Here is a 16,490-nt window from a genome sequence, read left to right on the forward strand (position 1 = left end):
CAAAGCATTTGCCACTTTGCCCTTTACTGGCATCAGACGCAAGTGCCTTAAAAGGCAATTCATACAATATCAGATGGATGGCCAAACAGGTAAAGAGTAAAACCTACATAGTTAAGGTGTAGGCACCTCCTTAGAAAGTATAAAGGTAACTAGTGGTGTTCTGTAGAGCTCAGTATTGGAACCCATCCTTTTTGACATCTACTCCTGTAATCTCCAAACTGGGAATTTCCCCTTTAGGTAGTTAAGTCTGCAGATAGCTGCATACTGCAGTATCATTAAATTTTCCTCTGATACTCTTTATTTTAGAGCAGGAAGTAACCATTGTAAATAAGTGGTGTAAAGTAAGCATGCTAAAATTAAATTCAAAAAAGGTAGTATTGTCATGTTTGGTAAACAACTGTCCCCTTCAACATAATTGCCAATGTCCGTCTTGAAAATTGTAACATAGTAAGGGATCTTGGACAGTGGGTTGACAATTACTTCTCCTTCAACCACCATGTAGAAGCATTGGTCAGAAAAGCCTTCTAATTAATATGTAAAATCATATAATCCAGGTCAAAATAGTCATCACTCCTCTTTATGCAGCTCTAATAATACTAATTATTGAGAACTATGTCCCATTAGGATGTATCGCTTTAGACACATTAACCAACTTGGAAGGCCCCATATATTGCTAACCATGAAGATTTTTGGCCTAAAGTCCCTGAGCTACCATGAAAGGCTTGACATGCTGTTTAAATTGTTTCTTATACACTGTTGTATGGCAGTCTGTTCCTTCTGTTCAGCGACCATGTCCTCCTTGATCTCCTGCTTCTTCGAAAGTCCATTAATATGAGAACTAGGGATTTTAATCTCCACCTGCAAATAAAAAATGCACTGGAGAGAGAAATTTATTACCCAATGCCTACCCCACCTCTGGAACAAACTTCCCCTGCATGTTAAACATGTTAACACCCGAACATCATTCATATTAAAACCTGGATCACTGGATGGGTACCCATAAATATACCTCAGGATTGACCTGCTTTGCCCTACTTGAGAAGAGGGTTTCAGCATGAGGGCAGGAATTGGTCATGTGACTAAACTGCCTTGTTGTCTCCTGTAATCCCATGACTGATTGCAGTTAATGATTTTGATGTGTGGATCTTAGGTAAGGTATAAATTAAAGGATCTGTGCAGAACAGGTTGTGGGGACTGTGCCATTTAAAAAGATATATTATTATAACTGATAGAATAATTACCATGTTTTGTTTGATGTTATCAATGCCATTGTAAAGAAGGTTATAAGTAAATCATTGTAGATCATGTGATGATGTGAGGTATTGTCAGCTATGCCAGGAGAAGTAGGCCAGTGGATGTGTACCATATGCCAGCAGAGCTAGCTGGAGTTTTGTAAAGAATGATATGTAATTTGTATAGTATGCTGATTTGTACAGATGCTTGTGTTGAAAATGTATTTGTAAAGTTGCTTGTGTTAAAAATGTACCAACAGTGGGTCCTGCTGGACAGAAAAAGAAATACATCTGTATGTCAGACTGTATTGTAACTGCTGGAATTTATATTGTAACAGAGGATACTAGAAGATAAGAGGTTAATCTCAGTATAGCTAACTCTGAAAAATAGTCTGAAATTAAATTACCTGGAAGGCCATAGTTCTGATTGCCGCCAGACACAAAATGTCTGTGAAAAGAAGGATTAGAAATTCTGCTGTATTGCCCTTAACAGTGAACTAATTGCTACCTCAGAAGGGTGGAATTGTTGAAATGGTTTTATGGCTTCCAGATGCTATAACACATCTTAGCAAAACTCTGTCTGTGTGTATGATAACACACATGTGCGAGATTCTGGTTCAGTTTCTCAAGGGGGGTAGTATGGGAACCAGAAGTCAGATGACCAGGTGTATATGATGTTTTTCTGTAAGCCAGCATTGAAATGATGTTTTAATACTAGATGAGACTGAAGTCTCAGGGAAGTCTGTTTTTGAAACCTGACAAGAAGGACCCACCCAACTACATCATCTTGCCTTGCTGTAGTAAGTGAACTAGGGGATAGTAATTCTTTAGATCAGTCAGGAAAATATAGTGAGATCAGTTAAGTACTGTTTTTCTGTATCCATGTGAATCTATTCATCTGTTTTATTTTAATGTTTCCTGTGATGAAACTCTGGTGTTTATTGTAAATAGATATTCAGTATTTTAATGTTCTTATATTACTATTAACATAATAGCATTAAATTACTAAATATATTTAAACTTGTCATTGTGGCTGGTCTTTTTGAGAATATTGTAGCCTTTGAGAGTACTTATATTTATTTGGTGATACTGTGGCCGTTCCTGGAAGCTGTACTGCATCAGTCAAACACAACCATTTGTATTAGTATTAATTTTATTCATTATAGTTGTATACCCCTATAAGAACCTTAAAGTACCTGGCTGATGGCAATATAACTACCTTATAGTCTGGCCTAAGGTAGCAGAGCGAGTAAATCTGTGCCAGCCTTTCCCAAGTGTGTATGTGTGTGTCTGTGAAAATCAAATCTCAAGGTGTGTGTGTGTGTCAGCTACTTGGAGCAGGGACTGAGATCACTAGTTTTACAGAGAAGGGTGGTGGAGGACTTGGCTTGGAACACTTAGCTAAGGACTCAAGTCTACAGCTGTGCCAGTGGAGAGTCTTATTGGGGGCCTGGAGTTAGAGAGAGCGAGGGGAAACCCAGCTTTCTAACTGAGTGTGTTCCCTGTGTGCTAAGGGAAATTGTACTTGGTGCAGAGAGCTGCATCTGGACTACTCTTTGTATCCATTTTTGTTCCAAGTGAGCATCCTTCACCGGTGTCTGTGGTAGGGATCAGGCTCCTTGATTACTGGTCCAGAGGAGGGGATGTCACAGACCACAAAGAATAATTTAAATATTTAATATGGATTTAGCTGCGACTGAAGCTACATAGTTTATCATCACAGAAAAAGCAATTAATAAAATAATAAGGAAAATGGCCACTCATGGGAGCTTCTGTTTAATTTTGCTTTATGCCTTTCAGTTATTCTGTAAAGGAGGTGAAGGGTTTACAACCATTTATGGAACTGCAGTATAAACTAATTGAAACATACCAGATTGTGAATAACTAACTGGTAGAAACATCGCAGGTGGGGTGGCATCACAAATTCTTTCGACTGTTATTGTCCTGCAGAACAATATCTCAGTTATCCTTGAGTGCTTTATCTATTTTTTTCACAAATTTACGTTATAGATATTCTGTATTTTTCACAAGAAATGGTTCATTTGTAATCTGCTGCCTTCGGTTGCTTTAAAGACATAATGGAAATCAAGATGTTGCAGTAAATGTTTGCACAACAGGAAGGTTTCTTCATAGGAAATGTTTCTGGTAGCTTGCTCTGGCTGCTAAATGTTAAGTGACAGCTCTCAGACTTTTTCCTTTATCTCCCACAGGTAAATGGAGTTGATATCAGTAATGTGCCTCATGACTATGCCAGGGCCATCTTCACCCAGCCCTGCACTGTGCTCCATCTTACTGTCCTCAGAGAACGTCGGTTTAGTAATCGGCTGCAAGCTCCACATGACAGTGGCTCACCACGAGATGACAGTTTTCATGTCATACTGCATAAAAGAGACTCGTCCGAACAACTGGGCATTAAATTAGTGCGTAGAACAGATGAGGCTGGTGTTTTCATCCTTGATCTTCTGGAAGGAGGATTAGCTGCTCAGGATGGAAGACTGAGCTGTAATGATCGAGTGCTTGCCATAAATGGACATGACCTAAGGCATGGAACACCAGAGCTAGCTGCTCAGATTATCCAGGTACTTGGTATAGCACACTTTATTTAACAAATTATGGTTATCAGCACTTTTTAAGGTTATCCTTCTTGTAAAAAACCTGCTTTAATTTAGTTACATTCTTTATAAGGTTACATTTTTGTTGACTTTTTTCTTTGTTTGTTTTCATGAGTCCGTATCGTAGTAGGAGTAGTAGTTTTATTTTTCTTTGTGAGATAAAGGTAAGTCAGCCATCTACAGAAATGAAAGACTTGAATATTTTAGCAAGTTAATTTCAGTAATGCGAGTGATACTAAAATGTAAATTCTTGAGATGTAGTGAAACCCAGCACTGAAGGGATATTTTTTGTACCCTATGGTTTTACCTGTTGATCCCCATGCCCGAAAGATTGTAGCGTGTTTACTATCTGTTGTAACAACTTCATGAGCATAGCTCTAAGACTACATCCCCACCTCAGCCATCGCTGTGTGTTGCATAATAGCATACAGTGTCTATAGGCAGTAAAAGCTAAGGGAACCCTGCACCTGTAGCTCTTACAGATACTTCATGTAAGAGCAGTCAATTTCTTTCCTTCAGATAATTATTAAGTTAATGAGAACACACTCTGTTGTAAAAGTACTAACAAAAAATGTGGCTGTCATGCAAATAATGCAATAAACTATTGTGCGTCCCACCACCAAGACAGTCATTCTTTAAAGATGGAAGTCAAGTTTCTGTATGCCTTTAAATGCCAGGTAAACCAGCTCATTCACAATTATGCTTCAGCCACCCACTGATGTACATACTGATGTCTGTTTCTGGTTTTTGTCAGTGATATTGTGCAAAAGGCAAAGCTTTGTGTTTGTGCCATAGGCAGTGATATGCATTGTTTAACTGCCACTGATTTCTCACCAGTGGCAGCCTAGGGCTGTAGTCTGGCCGTAATCATCATGGAGTATGGTAGTTCCCATTTTGCCTTTTTAAACTTGACATTGATTCTTGGCAGTAACTGGTCAGTACTTCATTGCAATATCCACTTGTAGCCTAGTTGTAGCAGTGGGTGTAAGTCATCAGAGAGTTTACTGGTTAGAAAAGAGATGAGCCATCCTTGACTGTCGGGGAGTAGTATAGAAAGTGGTGCTTTAGAAGTTTTGGTGGAAGCTTAAAATTTGAAGGAAGTAGACAGGTTCTGTAATGTAATGACCCTATGAATGAACTTATTTTCCTTTTTCTGTCTGGACCTCTTGCCCCAATAGCCGAGTGAGCTTTTCATGCTGACCATCTTCAAAAGATCCATTAAAACTCATTCATTTGAAATTCCTCTTTTACTATTTGCACATGTCATTTTAATCACTGATCTTCATGTGTTTCAGTAATTTGTGCTGTATCATGATATAATTAGTTAATAAACACACCAATAAACCTAAATTTGAATATCCACATATACCTCTATCTGGGCAACTGTTTGTTGTCTGACACTTATGAGGAACATCTCCTCTCGGACTTAAGGAGCAATACTTTCTGAATTTCATAGGAATAAAAATTAGTGACCCAAAGGCATGTTTGTATTGACTCAACAGACATTTCTTCCATTTGTGGTAGTGGTTGCTTTCTCAGCAAAGATGTTTCTTGATCAGGACTTAGTTCTTTGTGTTTTCTGGGGTTCCAGATTAGATATCACACAAGGCTGTCTTGACAGCAAAGGTGCTTTTCTCCATCATTTCTGCTGATATTATGATACTTCAACATGCAAGACTTCATAGGTTCATAGGTAGGTACTACGCTATCAGCCCTGGGGCCTGTATAAGCCTAGCCAAAAATGTACCCTGGCTTTCGCCACCCAAGAAAATTATTTTCCTGTGCCCCTGTCGAGCAAAGCCACAGAAGTGATCCCTGGGGTGAATTTCCTATTTCCCATCCAATCATCAAGATTTTTCTTGAAGAGTGCTAATGAGGAGCTCTGTTTGACATAGATATGTAGTCTGTTCCAGAGTATGGGAAGTCTCTGGGACAGGAATCTATCCCTCCAGCATGTTCTGTTTATTGTGGTGACAAGGTTTAGGTCCCTAGAGTGTGTAGCTCGGAGGGATTGGGATTTCTTTAAGTGGAGCATGTCCAACAGCTCTGGGTTTGACATAGCTTTGTATGTTAGGCAGAGATCGCCTCTGAGTAGGCAATATGCGATGGAATAAAGCTGGCGTTTTTTGAGACGGTCTGCGTAGGGCTTCTGTTTGAGGCCAGTAATCCTGTTTGTGAGGTATTTCTGTGGCCTTTTCAGTTGTTGTAGATGTCTTGTGAGGTACATACCAAAAGTGGCGTTGTACTCTATAATTGGTCTAATGAGGGATGAGTAGAGGGGAACAATGACCTCTTTTTTTCCCGGATGAGAAACCTTTTGTGATGAGGTGAGCCACATAGAAGGATTTCCTGACCACTGTGGCGATGTGATTATCAAAATTTATCAAAAATTATTTCATTTGGAGAAATTTTTTCACTGCCACAGAAGCCTTTGTAATCAAGCAATGCAGTCCTTAAAAGAAGAGTTTTCTCTGTTCCTTTTTTTTCATTAGAGAACTAGAATTGTGCAAAGACGTGTCAAATAAGCAAAAGAAAATGTTTTGTCCTTTTGTATCTATTGCATCTATATTCAGTCAAGGTACAAGGATTGTGGTATCCATCTTGAACCACACTGCATTTAAACATTCTATGACTCAAGGGGTTTGTCCCATAGCCTCAGTCAATATCATGGAGTAGGAGACATGATCACATTACTCTGTAATTATAACCTGGAAGTGCACATGCCTCGCGCACACACACGCACACACGCACACACATGCACACACACACACACACACACACACACACACACACACACACACACACACGCACACAAAGGGATATGGGGTGGAGAACTTGATCCTTAAGCCTTGCACATTGGCAAGGAGTACTTGTACTTGTGCCCTGACTTTGCCACTGACAATTCTTTTCAAGGCAGGACATCTGCTGGGGGGGCAGACATGAAGTTCAGAGAAGGTAACTTGCTTTCACTTCCTCTCAGTCAAAGGATTTAACTGAGTCTAAAATGGAAGCTGAATCCTCAGTAACCTTTTTTTCTGCAGTTGACAAAACATATGTTATAACCCATCAATAGAGTTTTTTCTTCTCTAAGCAATGTTCAGTTTCTCTTACTTTTTTAACAAAATTTCAAGCCATATATCATTAAGATTACAGCAGAGGACTTCTGTAGGGGGGGTTCATACCCCACAATTGAGAGAGGGTCACCTTGAAAGCATTTAAGGTGGCAGCTGAAATTATTTTGATAGCTCCATTCGGACTAAGGCAACCATGGTTTTCCTGTCTTCATCAGCATACTTCTGTAGATCCTTATTGAACTCTCAGGGGAGATCTCATTTCACACATAAAGGCCAACTCTACCATTCTGTCCAGCTATCTTTGCATTTCCTCATTTTACATGCTAGAAACTACCATTCTGGTTTGTAATAGCTGAGATGTCTCTACAGGTGTAATTACAAATTTCAGTGATGACAGAACACCGTCCACTGGAAAGTTCATAGGTTCATATGTAATTGCTAGCCATATAGACCAGGAAACCACTTAGGAGAGTGATCCAGTTTTGTAGAGCACTGCCTGGTCACTCAGAGCCACACAGCAGGTAAATGGAAGCTGGGGGTATCAAACTCTGAACTACAAGAAGCAGCTCATTAACAGCTCACCACTGTAATCCTGTGACCCCAGCCAGAACATCTTGCAAAATGCAAGAGTTTATATTTTTCAAATCTGTCTGTGTGTTTCTCCTTTTCATGTACCATTGTAACCGTTTTTTAGATGATGCTAGATTTACCCACCGTTGGTGTAGTTTGGTCATGAGGGCGAAGCCCGAGTGACCAAACAAAGACAACCGTGTGTAAATCCAGCATTACCCACACCCAGAAGTGGGTTAATGTTATTATACAATGACATTATTTAAGAAAAAAAATACTTACTTTTCTTAAATAATGTCCTTGTATAATGGCGCTGTGCTGTCCTTCTGCTGCTGGACAGCTCCGCTTTGCCATTGTTGATGTACTGAGCATGTGTTTGGAACTTACATTCCCATGCATACCCAGTACATCAGTGCTTGGGAAATTAAGCAATGGAGAAAAGAAGATCTCCATTGCTATGCCTTTTTTTTTTTTTAACCTTAAAATTGAAGAATATATCAACGGAAAAAAGTCCGGGCAACCGGTTGGGCTGGCCAATCAGCGTGCTCATTTTATGATGTTACTGGCCAGTCATTGTATAATTGACATGTTTTTATTTATATTTTAAGAAAGGTGTTAATGTTTCTATCAAATGCAATTGGAAGTCTGTAGTACTAATATTTGAACACTGCAAGAAAGACCCAGCCAAGCTAAAGTCTTTACTGTGTAATACACTGAACCTCTTCTATTAAAGTTCTGTGGGATATTTGCAAATGATATCAAGGACATACCAGTTTTTCAACTACATGGCATTTGAATGTTCAACACTGTTTACTTTTTAATGAACCATTCAACAGGCAAGTAACTATAAACTTAAGAAAAAATGGTAATGTATTACTTTAGTATTTACTTTTTGCATAGTTGTGTTTCTTTTTCATTTGGATGAGAAATGCTAAAATGTCAGTCCAAATAATAAGCTCTAAAACTGGCATTTATCTCATTTTCACTGCTTGCTTATGTGTATGAAATGGTTAATTCTTGTATGACATTGTTCGTAATTGTTGATAAAAATATCTTAAGAATTAATTGTTGCAGTAAAATGTGACAATTGTGCCATTTCTGAGTAGCATATTGCATTTAAATTATTAATCCTTGTTCATTTATGGTTATTTTCATACTTTGTCAGGACTTTAAATTGATTAAACCAAGTAACATTATAAACTACTAGACTGCTTTGTATTCCATAATTGCATGACGGACCTAATAATGTTCTTCCTGATGTGTGACTAGAAGTACATTTAATCAGAATTTCTCAGTCAGATTGCACTTCTGCAAGAATGCCGATTACTTATTAGGAGACTAAATTAGAGGTTATTTGTATTGTTTCTAGGCTAGCGGTGAAAGAGTTCATCTGGTGATTACCAGAGCACGCAGACAGAACACAAATGGTATCAGGGAAACAGGACTGCATAACAATATTTGCCAGTACCAGCACCCTTCTCAACAGCTGTATCAAGGCAGGACAGGGTCACATAAGGTAAGAAATTAGAAAGCACATCTTTGAATATACTGCTAAAAGCAAGAGTGTTATTTATTTAGTTTTGCTTTTTGAGAAAGATGTAATGACTACGAACATCAATTACCTTGCATATTTGCTATGATTGAGTTTCCTACACATAAATATATATTCGGACATTAGCAGCTTCTGGTTTGGTTCCCATTATTCTTAAGTGCACTGTCAATTACTTTATTGTATTTAAAAATCTTAATGGAGCTTGCTTGATAGCACCACACCAGAAGATACATTCTCATCAATGAAAGCAGTGTAATATAGGCCTGTCTGATTGCGGATGTTCACTGTCTGCATGATTGTATTTTGTAGGACTTGTCTCAGACTATTACTTGCCAAGAAAAGCAGATCCTGATAAAAAAAGAATCCCACGAATCCCTAGGAATGACAGTAGCTGGAGGTCGAGGTAGTAAAAGCGGTGAGCTACCTATCTTTGTTACCAGTGTCCAGCCGCATGGCTGCCTTGCTAGAGATGGCAAGATCAAGCGTGGTAAGATGTTCTGTTGTGTTTAAATTAAAATGCAATCTACCACATATACAGGCAGTGTCTCTCTTGCTTCATACAGTCCTGTCCGTGTTAACTGCTATACTTTATTAATCTAATTTCTCTATTTAGTATTTGAACAGTATATTTTCTCGTACAATCTACTGTGATAGATGTTAGCCATAGTTGTAGTCAGAATGGTCAGAGTAAAGTTTGTATAATTTTGCTGGACCTAACAGGCCAAAACCCCTATTTTGCAAGCTGTCTAAAAAATGTTAAGAGAATGGACAGTTGGTATCTGTACTGATAAAAGGCAAAAGAAGGTAGAAAAGGTATAGGTAAAAAGGTAATGAGAAATAGAAAACATATACAGGTAGGGCTACTGGCAAATGCAAACATGACCTTGATCAATGAGAGAGGAACAAAATGGGAATTAAATGGTGCAGTAGTGTTCCTTAAGAGCAGGGCTGTATGAATGGTGGGGCAGAAGGGATGGCTGCCCTGGGTACCTTTTGACATATGCAACAAAAGGTAAAAAAGCAAGTTTGAAAATTTACAAACTGTGTTTAAGTGAGTGATTATTGACAACTTGTAAACTGTTCTTTTATTAAAAAAAAACAGGAGCAAGTTATTAGGTTGCTAGATAACAAATTTATTTCTTATAAAGTTGGTGTTCTGTAATGCTTAATGAAAGCACTGAAAGTTAATTAAATATGGTTATTAATATAAGAAGCTAATAACAACTTGCAAGCTGGCATTAAGCATTATTTAAGCATTATCAGTCACAATCACTTAAACAGACAATGCGTTGAATGCTAAATGGATGTGTTGCCCAGGATACCTAACTCCCTTGCTACTGCTATGCTTAAGAGGTGGTCATAAAATTGTCTAGCAAATTGTTTCGAATTCAAACTAACAATCAAAAAGGTGAGGAAGAAAGAGTAATGGATATGAGAAAGCAGAGATGGCTTAGTACTGACCTTAGCTAGTTGTAAAAGCAAGTCCATAGCAAGACATAACATTTTTTGTTCTTGATAGCCATGAACAATGTTTACTTGAAGATACTTTTTGCAGTACTAAACCTCAGACATTGGTAACCACATAGAAACTGTTCTTTTAGTCTATAACTGGGGGCTTATGTTCTATGGCATCACCCTTTGATATTCGCTAACTTTATAATGGTAACAACTCATCACCTTCATCTTCATTGGCTGCTTTTATGTCTACGTCCACTGATGAGTCTCTGCAGTTTCATAAATACAGCTGCTACAGCTGTGTGCCATTCCTCTTCAGTGCACTTTGTGCGCCTGTCTGCTTTCATTAATAAGCATTTAGTTTATAAAGTTTTTTTCTTATTTATATGTTCTTTGTATCTTCATTTCCCAAAGCAGGTATAGAAAATGTATAGTCAAAAGGACCAGTGTAGCCTGTTATACCTGTTATGTCTGTACTACTCTATGCTTTGTCAGTTTTCAGTACATCCACCCAGGTACTAGGAAGCTGAACATAAATTGTTGGATGTTGAGTCCTGATGCAAATGTTCAAAGTATGAAGAAAAAAAGCTCAAGATTCCTCATCTGTATTACATTATTTTAATATACATTACTTAATATACTGCTGTCCATCCTGAACATTTTGTAACTGTATCATTAGAACAGATGGTAGTTATTCTGTCCACAAAAGTCCATGTTATTACAAGCCATGTTACCTCAAATGGCTAGATGTGAAATTAACTCCCATATTACAATTTTAGTTCTTATGCCATTAATGTTTTCAAATGTTGATTAGACAAGCTTTTTGTTTTTAAAAAAATCCATCTAAATTGCATTAGGACAGTTCAGCCCTTTGGACATTTTCAATTGCAAATTCTGAGTTTACGGAGAGGCATTTCTTCTTTCTCTGAACATATGTATGTATAGCTTATGATCATCAGTTTGTTGGTACATATACAGGTTCAATCAGTATCCAGTAAAAATTACTCCTGTTGTCCTTTCTTCTATTTTGTATGGAAGACCATGCTCTGTGGACTTTTCTTCACCACTTCCATTAATTTGGACTCCTCATGTGATAGCTATTTCTTCCCAACAAAAAATGTCTTGTTTTTTATGACTGGTTGGCCGTAAATATTTGTCATCCCCAGTATACCTCTCAACTGTACAAATTTTCACAGATTGTCCAGATTTTTGCCTTATATTTTTAGTCCGTTTTTCATAAAATTGTGTTTTTTTCTGGAAAAATATGTGGCAAATCATTAACAATTGAAGTTAGAAAATGACAGACATTTGAGTTTCAGACTTCATACCTTTCAGAAAATTCATGCTAATGCAAAACCTGTTATTCTATCAACGTTTTAAGTTTTTAAGAACAATATTTTAAAAAATGTCCCTATTTTGGGCCTTTTTCCCCAAACATCTTTATTAAATTTATACATATGACAAAGGCAATCTACATTTATATAAATGAAAAACATAAAAATTAATGATATCACTTTAGTTACAAACAGTTTACATCACAGACACCATTGAAACAATTGTACTTGTAAACATTATATATCACTTATAAACCATCCAGTCTATGTCAGTTAAGCATTATATAGCTCATTCAAATCCTGCCTCTTAAACCTCGTTCCTGCTCTGCATATATTGTTCTCACAATTCCCATTTTTTCCTATCTAGTTTGCTCCTTCCCTTTTCTACAAATCGCAATTCCCATTGTTTTATCTCTGTTACTATATTCACTACTTCTAGTAAAGTTGGTTTAGACTTTGATTTCCATTTTCTAGTAATTGCTTTTTTGGCAGCCATCGTAATTAGACTAAGCAAGGCTTTACTATGTCTAGGCAATTCTGATTCTGGAGCATAACTCAAAAAAAAATTATCTCCCCAGACAGTCCAATCTGCTCACCCAGCATCACCGACAAAGTGGTTAGCAGGGAATCCCAAAAGTCTGCCAGCTCTTCACACTTCCATAAAAACATGTTTCCAGCCACTTCTTTCTTGCCTGTCACACCTCCAGCATTTACTATCCACCTGCGGAAAAATTCTTTGAAGTTGACTTGGGGTATAAAAATACCTATGTAAGCACTTCCAGGCAAAGATCCTAAATCTTCTAGACTTTGTTGCGTATTTGGGAGATATGCATATATCCCCCCATTGTCTCTTTGTGAATTGCTGATCCAGTCTGTCTTCCCAATCCTTTCTAAGCTCCTCTGATTGATTCTTATAATTATCATGCAATATTTTATGTGCTTTACTAATTATTCCTTTTTTAATGTCAGCGTCTGTTCTAGATTTACTAAAAACTCTACCAGTGGTGGTCTTTCATTTAGGACCCCCGTTTCTTTCTCTTTGCCTATATTCTTATATCAGTCATTGATAGGGAATCCTGCAGCCGAAATAAATTATTGGCCTCTTCCCATTCTATTACCTTTCCCTTTCTAGTTATTTGCTCCCAATACCTTGGTTCCTTTGCCAGTTTTCTCCAATAAATTCCAGCCCCCTCTTGCATATTATTTATATCCCTAACCACAGTAATCCCTATCGCAAAATCTCTTTTCTCCATTCTCATGCTGGTTTGGTTCTTACAGAACACCCTGCTATTTTATGAATATAATACTTTGTATGATTTTTGTTATTCTCCTTAAGAGTTTGCATCCAAAATCCCAATCTCTCCTTACTTCTTGAGCTTCCTCCCTGTGTCAGCGTCATTCCTTTCCACTTTGAATTATACATTTCTGCTTGTGCTCTGTAAAAGAACCTTAATTGTGTTGCTCTAAAATACCCCCTCGAATTAGGTAATTCTAGTCCCCCTTGTTCTATTAGTAGAATCAGCTTATCCCACTTGACTCTTGCTGTCTTCCCTTCCCAGATAAAATCCTTCATCTCTTTTTTAATTGTTATCCACAAATTCTCCTCTGGTTGATAAAAATATGTGTGACCTGTGTATAAGACTAAATGTACTAAAAACATTTTAATGGCTTGTATCTTAGTATCCATATCCATATAACAAAACTTCCAGTTTCTCAATGTTTGTATTATCTTCTGTTTAGTCTCTTCCCACATATCCTTAGTTGCCAACACAGAGTCATTTGTAATCCATACTCCTAAATACTTCATTTTATCATGTCCCCATAAATACGGATATTGTTGGACCAATTCATGTGTGGGTACATAATTTACCACTGTTGCCTTTATTTTAGCTTCATTAATTTTATATCCTGAGAAGATTTGAAACTGTCTTAAAATATTCCACAACACTGTAATGTCCCTTTCTGGTTTTGTTATGTATAAAATAATATCATCTGCAAATAGAGCCAGGTTTTCCTGACTACCATATCAATTATATCCTTGAATTTCTGAGTCCCTTATTTTCTTTGCCAATGGTTTTAAATGTAATGCAAACAACATAGGGCCTGTTTTGGGCCTTTGTCCCACTTTTATTTATGACTTTGTGCACATGTCTTGCTCTAAAAGGTTGAGAGGTATGATTCCCCAGGTCCCCAGAACTGATTTCTGCCTTCTGTTCTCAATCATTAGGCTGTAGACATGCACAAGAAATTCTTCTGTCCTTCCCTGACTCTTTTCTTCAGACCACTGTTGCCTGCTCCCTCCCATAACATTGTCACTCATTAATATTCATTAGTTCAGGTGCTGAATTGGGCAGTCCATCTGCATTTTGATGAACAGTGGCCATGACATGTTCTGGTTGGCCATTGCATTTTCTGGTTGTGCCTGTCTTTCTTTTGCACATGATTTCAAATTAACATGTCAGGGAAGGACAGAATAATTTCCCTCACTTTCCTGTTTCAAAAACAATCTGAAAGTGCATCTCAAAACTCACTGGCTATGCCCATGCTCTAAACCTGACTATTTCAAGAGTCACTAAAAGTACTCTGATCTTCCCATCCCATCTACTCATCTAAAGAAACTTTTTCCTTATAAAACTAGTTCTACTAACTGTCTCTAGAACACCTAATCTATATTACTTTCATTTGCTATGACTGTATTCTACACTGTAAATTTTGGGATTTTAACTGCATCCTTTGTTATGCCTGTATTCTTCACTGTTAATTTTTTACTATGATAACCTGTAATTGGCACTGTAAATAGAATTTATTTGTTTTCTATATCCGTAGATAGAATTGTGTTAAATTCATTGTCTTACCTAGGAGCTTATCTCCCCGGGCCTCTACTGAAAATGGACATGTATCCAGTTAGACTAGCCCGGTAAACAAATGTAAAATAAATAAATAAATAAAATGTAAACCCATAAATTGTTTAATTAACAAGAAAAAAAAGATTCCTTTCATGTTTCTGTCTCAGGTGTTCCAGACATGAAAGGTCCATAAAATGTACTCCCACAGAAACAGCAGGGGAATTTTCTCCTGTCTTGATCTAATTTCCTCTGTATAAAGACCACCTTAGATCTTCCACAAAAAAGGACATAGATGTTTTTACCCAGCAATTATAGATGTACATCATGTGCAACTTAAATATGGAGCTTTTCTGCCCAGGCCTCCACTGAAAACGAGTTTTACCCAGTTGGATTTTTCCCAGTCAACAAAGATAAATAAATATATACCAGCTATACCACAGTACTTGTTATTAACTGCTTTCACATACATCGTGCTCAGAACACCAAAGTTAGCCACTTACTGTGTACAGTGCAGAAGTCTAACTGTGATGAAAAGTGAAAGAAGTTATGTCAAATTTGTTACTCTTAAATATACCACAACACCCCACACACACACGCATCTGTATGAGCATAAGCCACAACAATGCTCATTTTATACCAGTTTCAGCAAATATCTTATACTTCTGCTATCACACCAGATCAGTGACTGTTTATTAATGATGAAATAAAAGCAAGAGTAAGTTACTTTAATCACAGACTGCCTCCGTAATCATCCGCTTTACTTTACTGTGGCCATTTTTTCACATATAAAGTATATCTTTGCTTTAAAAAAATGCATAATAGTCTTGCAAACCCAGGTTAATGACTATTTAAATTGATATGAGAAAAGAGTCAGTCATTTCATCCATGTTTGTTTACTTTAACATCCAGCTGGGCTTTGGATAGGCCTTCTCAACCTTGAACAATGCTTGTCTCAGGCTTAATTTGGCCCTTCTTGTACCTTTCTAGCATCTGTGAAGCAGTCACTAATTGTCTTTAGTCAGGTAGCAGGGCATCCTGTGTAAATCACACACATCCTTCACTCTGCCTCTCTCCCTGTGTTCGTCTTTCTTAAGTGATATCCAAACCATGTATTGAAAATCGGACATCCTGTCACATGGATGAACTTAAAAGTAAATGCCATTATTTGGTATGCATTAACATTTTACTCTACTAGTCACAGTGCCATCATGGTCAGAACAAAAGCAGCATTTACATATAATTCTTCACCATCATTACCATCTTGGTCAGACTGCAGTACTGATAATTAGGCATATGCTCTGACCCTGTAAGAGTCAGTTACCAGAAGTTATACTACTCTGAAGGTCTTCACCAGGTACTATCAGTGTACTCTGGCATCATTTGAGCAAAACCTCTTCCAGTGTTCTGCTTTATGATATACATCATTACAATGGCTGACCAGCCTGCAGAACCAGTTTACTCACTCTCTAGCTGATGTTGTACAGAAATTGTCAGCAGGCCTAAAACTAATTCTTACCAATAGCTGAATCTTAAAATACAGAATTTCTAAATGCCTTGTGGGGATCAGCATCTTCGGACTGCATATGTCTGTATCTCTGAAACAGCTTAAACCCAACAACTGGTCTTTGAACTCCTTTTACCTGAATCAATGTGTTTGAGATCTGAAAGGCTGCAGCAAAAAGCTAGATTAGTTGCCGTACTTGTGCAGCCATGTGTTAGCCAGCAGCCAACACCGGCACACAGGCAAACACATCTATATGTGACTGTGCTGACCCTGAGCTGGAGATCATCCTACTTTGCTTCCATTTCAGTATG

At 37.6% G+C, this 16,490-nt stretch overlaps 1 protein-coding gene across 2 annotated transcripts in view; it reads left to right on the plus strand.

Moving 5' to 3' along the window:
• The window catches only part of LNX2 (ligand of numb-protein X 2), a 670,209-nt gene that overhangs the window by 611,051 nt on the left and 42,668 nt on the right, over positions 1 to 16,490 (plus strand). For both annotated transcript variants that reach the window (XM_044073272.1, XM_044073273.1), the window contains 3 exons: positions 3,443 to 3,811; positions 8,858 to 9,004; positions 9,350 to 9,527. In XM_044073272.1, coding sequence (XP_043929207.1) covers positions 3,443 to 3,811; positions 8,858 to 9,004; positions 9,350 to 9,527 — 694 coding nt within the window. The remainder of the gene's footprint in view (positions 1 to 3,442; positions 3,812 to 8,857; positions 9,005 to 9,349; positions 9,528 to 16,490) is intronic.

This window comes from Protopterus annectens, chromosome 5.part1 (assembly GCF_019279795.1).
Source record: "Protopterus annectens isolate FY-2018-M chromosome 5.part1, PAN1.0, whole genome shotgun sequence".
NCBI lineage: Eukaryota > Metazoa > Chordata > Ceratodontiformes > Protopteridae > Protopterus > Protopterus annectens.